General features: G+C 56.4%; 1 protein-coding gene across 1 annotated transcript in view; it reads right to left on the bottom strand.

Moving 5' to 3' along the window:
• Positions 1-311: 311 nt before the first annotated feature.
• Positions 312-8,915, bottom strand: part of PADI3 (peptidyl arginine deiminase 3) — a 28,755-nt gene continuing 20,151 nt past the window's right edge. The window contains exons 12-16 of the mRNA XM_026519729.4: positions 8,576-8,720; positions 8,364-8,466; positions 5,742-5,821; positions 3,129-3,254; positions 312-1,643 (exon numbers count right to left, since the gene is read on the bottom strand). Of these exons, the coding sequence (XP_026375514.1) occupies positions 1,410-1,643; positions 3,129-3,254; positions 5,742-5,821; positions 8,364-8,466; positions 8,576-8,720 (688 nt within the window). The 3' untranslated portion in view covers positions 312-1,409. The remainder of the gene's footprint in view (positions 1,644-3,128; positions 3,255-5,741; positions 5,822-8,363; positions 8,467-8,575; positions 8,721-8,915) is intronic.

The raw sequence follows: 8,915 nt of genomic DNA, 5'->3' as shown, positions 1-8,915 counted from the left end.
CCCATTGCCACACTCACGATGCAACCTTCCGGCCACAGCCCAGACCCTCGCCCTGCCATGCTCACTTGGCCCTGGTGGCCTGGCCCTTGACCCCTGGGCTTGCATCTATGTGGTTATATCACCGCAACTGCCCTTGGCAGCCCTAACTCATGCTGCGGCCCATGCAGCACCACCTCACCATCTCACCAAAATCTGGGCCTGTCCGCCCCAAATTCTTCAGGGGCCAGGCAAGCACATGCTTCAGCTGCAAACAACTCCTCCATTCAGTCACGTTCTAATCCCAAAGAAGGGCCCAAATTAGACCCAAACCATTCGTGTTGCTGTAGATTTATTAGCCAGTGATAGACACCCAGCTGGACCCACACAGAACACATGTGTAACTGGCACACACTTGGAGGAAGCCTCCCACCTCTCGTCCCCTCCCCTGGCACTCAGAGCAGTTCATTCCTAGAGCTGGCCCGTTGCCAGCTGTCTCGGTAGATCTGCCCCTCTGGGCCCCTCTCCGGAGGCATAGCAGGACATGGAAATGTGGACCAGAGGGGAACAGAAAGCCTAGGACTGATTCTGCCAGGGGTCTCCCTTCCTGCAGAGAGAGGTCTGGGGCCAAGGAAGCATCCTATGCATTATGAAGGACATCGTTCACCCTTGCACCCACAGGCTTCCCCAAATCCAAGAATTCCCCACATACTTTCATCTCCAGGAAATTCCTGGAGGTTTTTGAACAAAGCGAGGTTTTTGAATGTCAGATGATGGGGCATTTATAAGGTTAAGGGCCAACAGTTATTCCTTCAACACACATCTAGAAAGGACCAATTATATGAAAGCTCATGCTGGGCACTGGGTGGGGTAGAGAGTTCAGCATCTGGTCAGAAACTTGGCAGGTAGACTGATGATCCAACCTTGATCTACATGGACCCCCACCTCCTTCTCTCTGGGGGAAGCTATGGGTAGACTCTCTCCCGGGTGGAGGGATCTGACTTTAAGGCTGTTGGCCTGCAGAGTAAGAGGCAATCAGACCCAAGCAGAATTGTGGGTCCTTCCTCCATTAGGACACAAAGGCCAAGATGGCAGATGAGATGCCTGGATGTTTCTAGACCCCGAAGTAAATCAGATCCCAAACAGAGGATTTGGGGATGGGAAGGGGGAAGTTTGGAGGAGTCCCCATGGGTCATGTTGATCCTCATGAGAAGCCACAAGAAGTGAGGCCTTTCTTCTTGGGAAGCCAACAAGAATCAAGTCTGAGAACCAAATGGGTTGCAAGTGAGGTGGGAACAATTCTAGGGAAAAGGCTTCTGAGAGAGACGGTCACCCTCAGTGTGCTATCTGGAACTTTGGGGTCTCTTGATGCTTACTGTTCAGGGCCGGTGGATGTGCCGCCCCAGGGGGAGAGGATCATGGGGGGGGAGCACTCAGGGCACCATGTTCCACCACTTGAAGGAGAAGGGCTGCCGGCGCACGTTGGTGCCGCAGTGCACCTCCCCGTGCAGCATGTGGTAGGGGGTGAAGTCGTCGATGAAGGTGCAGTGGAGGCCCAGCGGCTCAAGCAGGGACCGCACCTTCTCCTCCAGGCAGCAGTGGCCATTGATGACGGGCCCGAACGGCTTGGGGATGCCCAGGTGCTTGCCCAGCACCAGCATGTTCACCTGCAAAGAAGTGGGGTCCCAGCTCAGGGGCAGGACTTCATCCTCAGCTCCGCCCCAACACCTGCGCCACACCTGGCAGGACCGGCGTCTGACTTGCGGGCGGTCCTGAAAACAGCTCTTCATACTTGTACGCAGTGGGAGAGACACCTGGGCTGGTGAGACTCCAGCCAGCTGTGCCATCCCATGGGAGCAACCACACAGCTAGGGACAGCTGATTTCTCTGGTGATGGCCCTCCTTACGGGCAGACTGTGGTGGGCGCCATGTTTGTGCTGCAGAATCCCAACTTCTTAGGTTGTAGCTGATTGGACCAGGGCGGACATCTGACCCAAGCTGGACCAATCAGATTCTCTCTCTCTGTGGCATTTGAAGTTGACAGAGTGGGCCGGTCCAGTGGCTCTCTGCCTGTGTCTGTATCTGCGTGTGGCTATGGGCGTTAAACCTCCGGCTCTGGCTAAAGCCGGCTCGGGTGGCCCTGTTTCCTGTAAACACTGGAGGCACTTACATAACTGCAGACCCGCCTTAAACATGCAGGAAGGAAGGGGAAGGATAAGAGGAGGGGAAACCGAGTTCTGCAAATGGGGAAATTGAGGAGGACAAAAGGTTAGCCAGAAAGGGGAAGGGAAATGGGATGAAGCAATGGTGGTGTGGACAGCCTCCCTGTAAGGCTCTGATGGTGGGCAAGTTGAGTTCCTCTTGGGGGCGGAGGTGAAGAGGGGCTGGAGGAGGGGAGAGGAGGAGAGTTGGGTCATCTACAGTACTGCTACTCATAAGTGTGGTCCTCAGAGAGCAGTCTCAGCGCCACCTGCTGAATCAGAACCGGTGGGGTGGGGCCCCAGCAATGCAGGTATTCCAGAGGAAAAGCCCTCAGGCCTCAGCCAAAGGCCACTTCAGGAAACCTTCTTGGATCTCCAGTCCAACCTCTCAGGCTGGAAGTGCTCTCAAATACCACACGACTTTATTATACAAAAGAGATGGTTGAGTGGGACACACCCTAAGGGAGGTGAAGAGAGTTTCCCTCGCACTAGATTAGAGTGGAAACTCCTTGAAAGCAGGGAGCAGCCTTAATCATTTTTCTGACAGTGTACCCTAAATATATGGGGGATGGGTGAACAACTATGAGCTGGGACAGAGGGAGCACAAAGGATGTCCGAGCTCCCAGCTGATACTGCGGGCTGTGTACCCACACCCGTATGTGGTCATTGCTTCACTCCATGAATATCAAATGGGTCCCTGGGGGAAGGGAAGTGCCCTTCACTGGGGGCCTCTGAGCAAGGGGCTCGGCCAATGAGCCTTCCATAGTGACCGGGACAGTCAGCCACCTAGAAGCCTGTCTGCTGCCCATCATGGGACCCCTGATTCTCTCTGCCACCCCCACCAGCCACCACAATCCCAAACATGGCAATGACCAAACGTCTTGCCCTTATGGGGAGAAGCTTGGGGCCTAATTTGGCGAAACAGATTTAAGTCATGAACAGTGGCCTCACCAAGTCAGGGAAGAAGGCCACCGCCTTTCTCCTCTCAGTCTTGAAGAGCTGGGGGATGTCGATGATGTCCCGCTCGGTCAGGCCCAGCTCCCGCTTCAGCACCTCCCGGTTCCAATCGATGCAGCTCTAGGGTTGGTGGGTAGAGTTGGAGAGACCTTGCCAGTGGGTGTTGGGGGGACCCAAGACGTATGTCTGGTTAAGGAGACAGGCTGCCCATGGGCCAACTCTCCACACAAACCTTACCTTTGTGTCCCTTTATCAAAATACACCTGTTCTGGGTCCCACCTCTCACAGTTCTATCCCACTAATTGGGCTAGTTCCAGAGTGTTCCACAGCATTCTGTTTTTGAGTGTTCCAGAATGTTCCATCTTTGGCCCTCCTCCCTTCTTCAGATCCTTCACTCCGTAGGGGGATCTCCTTCAGTCTCATGGTTTAAAACGCCATCTACACACAGACAACTCCCACATTTCTATTTCCCAACTGCCTTATAGAGCCCACTCGCTTTCCTGATCTCAGATTTGCACATACAACCGCCACTTTGCATCTTCACCTGGATGGCTAACTGGCACATCAGATATAACATGGCCAAAGACAAACTCTGCACTTCTACACGCATCACCCCCACCCCCGCCAGTGTCCTTCAGCTCCATAAATGCAGCCAGCTGCTCGCGCCTGCTTGCTGTCCCACCAGTGCCTCCTCCCCCCCACTTCACACCCATCTTCAGCAAGGACCGTGGGCTCTACTTCTAAGATATATCCCCAGTCTGACCTCTGACCCAGTCCCACTACCTCCACTGCTCCCACCTGGTGGACAGCTATCCCCCCACAGCCTGGTTGACAACAGTGGCTTCCTAACCAGCCTCCTTGCTGCTTCTGCTTTGGTGCCCTGTGGCAGCCATCACCATGTTCCTCCTGGACCTCCAGCTATGGGGGTAGACTTGCTGCTGGCTCTGGCTCTGAAATCCTTCCTGTGTTTGCGCCCGGGGCCACACCTCCCACCAGGTGCTAACAGCCAATGGTGAGTGCAACAAGGATACTAAGGCAGACCTAGGGCCATCTTGGCTTGTAGAATCCCCCATAACCTTGCTGAACCTGTCTGAGACTGCAAGGTGGTACAGGGAGCTTCCTTCATCCTTCCTTCCCTCTGACCCACAGAGGGTACGCTCTCCCAGTTCCCTCCAGCTCCCTTCCCCGTCCTAACAGCTTCCCTGGTGGGGTGTGAGCAGTGCACCAGGAGTCTGGAGCCCTACCCTCTAGTCCCTTCTCTTCTGGGCCTCAGTTTCCCTGGAGTGAAGCAAAGCATGGCTTCAGGTGCCTCTAACTTTCACTCGTCTTGAGCGTTTGCACACATGGACCTCTTTAATCTTCTCTACTTTATAGACAGAGACACCGAAGCAGAGGGAAGCCAAGTGTCTCCCTCAAGGTCACACACCTAGTGGGTGGTAGGGCTGGAATTGGAACCCAGCCTGCCGGGCCCAGCATCCACAGGCTTAACCCCCTCGCCTCAGCTCCAAGGAGCTGCCCCTCCTGATCAAGACCTTCACTGGCTCCCCATTACCACCTGAGTTTACCCTTGACCTCCCCTGTGAAAATGCCTTCCCCTCAGACGTGTCTCCTCCTTGTCCTTGGTCCCCAGGCACTGTCCCTAATAGGATCCCTGCACGTTTAACTCGGCCTTCCATTTACTTCTTGGATGACAGCATGCTGGGTGTTCTGTTTGCCCTTCCGGACCCTCTGTATAGCCTTCTCCTCTGCTCTGTGCCTTGGGAGCCTGGTCCTTGGGAATCGGGGGCTCTTGTGTCCCCTGGCTTCTGGCCAGATGCAGCCAACGGGGCACAGACAGGAGGTGGGGGTGATAGCGGAGTGCAGCTGGGGTATTTGTTCCTGCAGCTCGCTCACCGACAAGTCACTGTGGGCTGGCCAGGAAGGTCACAGCTCCTGTCTCCAAGCCCTCTTTTCATGGTGACCTCTCCAGGTTCCAGTAAGATGTCCCCTCCCTTAATTCTTTCAGGTCTAGGGGTGGTGACAGCTCCCCTCTCTCTAACCTGGGGATACTGCACAGTCCCCTGTTGATTTCCTCAAATCCTGCCTGTGCCTTGGTAAATATTCCCTTGATTAAACTATTCCAGTTATCCAGCTTGAGGTCCCACATGTTTCTTGCCGGGAACTAACGTCACTACCCCCACCCCCTGCTATGAAATACTGATATATTCTCAACACAGCCACAGAGAGATCCTTTCAAAGCATGAGTCAGATTGGGTCCCTCCTCTGCCCAAATGCCCTAGTGGCCTCAAATGTCAAAGTCCTTGAAATGTCCTCCATCACTTGATGACCCAGCTCTCCTCACCTCCCCAAAACCCCCTGACTCACCCACAAATATTCCATGCCCTTCATTCTACCTCAGGGCCATCGTCTGTGCTGTTCCCTATGCCTGGATGTGTGTCCTCCTCACATGCACATGGCTTACCCCTCATTTTCTCCTGGATCAGAGGAGGGGTTGGAGCCCCTGTGTCCAGGCCACTTCCAGCCTGGGCTTTCACGGACCTTGAGCCTCAGTCTCCATCCCCATCGCTGTCCCCAGCCATGTCCCCACTAACAGCCCATGACCTGTACCTGCACAAACTTATTGTAGCTGATGAGGTTTACATTGGAGAGGACCCGGTTGATGGAGACGGTGTTGACCGGCTTATCCCCTGTGAAGAAGAGGGAGACGTTAGAGGAGGGGCAGGAACGATGCCAGCAGTGAGGGTCACCGGCTCTGGGAGGCAGCCAGGTGGAGGCCAAGCTCACAGCTACTGGTCTTGTGAGTCAGTAGCTCTCTGGCCTTTCTGGGCATGGGGTGGGCACCATCCAGCAGAGCTCAGCCTGGCCACTGCGCAAGCTTGGGGGTGGGAGGGGTGGGAGGGACAGGTGGCTGAGCGCCACACACCTTAGACCTATTTGAGTGCACTGGAAGTGGTGACGGCTTTCACTGAAAACATACGTCCCTTCCAGGGCACTGGGTGCTGATCCCTCTCCTTTCCAGCTAGCGGTGGTAGTGGGGCTGGGTCACCCCCCTGTCCATCAGCCCTGATGGATGCCACTGGACCCTGTCCCTGCCCTCCCAGAGGGGACTGCATGGCAGAGGGGCTCCCTGGAGTCCCAGCTTCCTGCTGCCTGATGAGCTGAACCGGGAAAGGGAGGTTAGGCTCACGGTCCTCACAGCTGCTGGTGAGCTCTTACCAGGGGCAGGCCCTGAGTTCAGTTCTGCACATTCAACACCTCATTTAACCTCCCTGTAACTCCACAAGGTGGCCATTCTCACCCTACTTTACAGACGGGCACATTCAGGCTCAGAGAGGCAAAAAGACTCACCCAGGACCTTGCAGCTAGGAAACAGGGGGCTTGGGATTCAAACCCCAGCCCAGCGCTCACAAAGGGCTGCAACCTTGACCAAGGGGAAAGACAGGGCTCCCTGGGCCCATGCGCCCGTCTGCCAGCTCGGCATCCCCTCCGCCCCAGTTGGGGTGAGCCGGCTGGGGTCCAGTCCCAGCTCCATCGTGTTCTTGCTGAGTCCTCTGGGCCAGTGACTCCCCTGACTTCCCCGTGCTCTTGGGTATGTAGGGGGAGGGGATACTAAGTGGGGCCTGGCACACAGCGGGTGACCAGTGAGATGTGCTGGTCTCCTGGACAGCACGGTGGCTGCATGTGGCCTGACAGCCGTGAATTCCTGCCTTCTCCTTCCCAGCTGGGCGGCTGGAAAACCCACTCAGCCCGTCCCTGGGTCTTGTTCACTGTCGACGAGTTCCTTCCAGGAAAGGTGACAATGGCTTTCCCTTCGCCTGGTATAACATCTGGATTTGAGGCTTTTTCAGGTTTGCTCTGGACTTAAAGGCATTTAGCCATGGTCCTTATGGGAACAAGAGGGTTGGGAAGACTGTATTTCTAACACCTTATAGCTGGGGCTGCAGTGTGGGGCCGGGAAGGGGGTGAGGATCGTAAATGGGCAGAAAGGGACTGCAAAGTTCTACTTTGAGAGCTTCGGAGTTCTGCAGAAGCATTTCCCTTGGAGGTTTGGTCCAGGACATTATTGACCAAGAAAATCTACAATCCCACCAGTCAAAGGTTTTTGCCCTGAGACCACCAGGGTCCCTGTCGGAGAGGACCAGCCCGCTCAGAGTCACACAAGCTTGGTGGGGACGGCAATGGAGCCATTCCAGCCAGCCGGCGCCACCACCCCAGCCCCAGCCAGCAATGGCTCTCAGAATTCCTTCCAAGCAAAATGAGAATGTGGGGCCCTTTGTTCAAAGAGCAAGAAAAAAAAGAAAAGTATCACTAAAGGTACTAAAATATAAGGCTTTTTCTTTCCTCCATGTCTCTCTCCCACCTGTCACGTTGGTTTTTTACTTGCTGTTTGATGTCACCTCCCTCGGTCACGGGACCCCCGCAGTGCTGGGAGCCCCAGCTGAAACTTGACGCATGTACACAGCCCACCGGCTGCCAGGCATCCCAGCCCGCGAGCCACAAGACCCATATCGAGCCAGACGTCGCCCCTTCCCGCAGGCCCACCATCCCAAGCCCTGGTGAACGAGCAGACCCCACAGGGAACTGCGACCTCCACACACGGGGTGTGCTTGCTGCCTGGATAGGGGGTGGGCAAGAGGCTCGCCCCTGCGTGCTGCCCACCCCCTGCCCTGGGGCACTGCCAGTCCAGGACAGGGACCGTTCATGCCAGGTCCCCCCCTCCCCAAGATGCTGAGGGGCACATGAACCCAGGCCTCCCCACGCCCAGGGTCCTGCTGCAGCCATCATCGGGGAGGGGGCGGGGTAGCAGGGGGAGGCAGAGAAGGGGAGGCAGAGAGGGGAGCCCCACAGCCCTCACTGCCCAGGGCTGAGGCTCCCGGGAGTCAGAGGGTACAGAGGGGTCTCATCCCTGGGAGGCAGCAAGACGGTTCACTCACGAAGCACAAATGGGTAAGCGTTTCAGGACAGCGATGGCAGAGCATTAAAGTGCCTAAGGGGAGGGCCCTGTCTGGGGACACTGGTCACGGGCCCGTGCAGCTGGCCACGTCTCAGTCCCCAGCCACGGGCAGTGGGGGCTGGTGGGGCAAGGCATGGAGCGGCAGTGAGGCTCTTGAGTTTGGGGGGACCGCCCTGATATATAGACTTTGCCATCCCTCTCTCAAGCCATGATGCGTCCCGCTTTAGGGGAGGGGGCGGGAAGGCTGGGACGAGGGACACAGCACGGGTACCCACCAACAACCCCTTTGAACAGGAGGGCCCCGCCGTGGCCCCACTTCTGCTTTTCCTGGAAGAGCTTGAAGCAGGCACTAGGGCTGGCCAGCAGCATCCGGAAGCCCTGTGTGGAGAGGGCAGACCCGCCTGAGCTCCCTGGCCTCAGCACGGCCCCCCTGAAGCTCATCGTCTGACCCAGACGCCGGCGACAGGCATGTCACCGCTGTCCTTACCTTCTCATCGGGGGCAGGGACGAAGCTCAGAAACTCATCCACGTGGCCCACAGCCAACCAGTCCACAAAGAGCTCCACGGGGGGCTGCACCCTCTGCGCATAGAGGAAGTCCCGCACCACCTGGGTGACCCGGCGGCCGCTGGACCTGGGGCCCAAGGGGTTAAACATATTACTTAGCTTAAGAAAGTCTATAGGAACTACAAGAGTTCAAGATTCCTGCAATACCCAATTTTTTTTTTTTTAAATGCACCGTGTCCTTTAAATTCTGCTCAGGCTGAGCTCTTGGGCAGGTGCAGGACAGCTCAGTCCCACCCGGCCGGTGACCCCTGGGTCTTGCCAT

Source organism: Ursus arctos, unplaced genomic scaffold, assembly GCF_023065955.2.
Source record: "Ursus arctos isolate Adak ecotype North America unplaced genomic scaffold, UrsArc2.0 scaffold_32, whole genome shotgun sequence".
Lineage (NCBI taxonomy): Eukaryota > Metazoa > Chordata > Mammalia > Carnivora > Ursidae > Ursus > Ursus arctos.
Note: the sequence above shows the minus strand (reverse complement) of the source record. Positions and strands in the feature narration are given on the sequence as shown.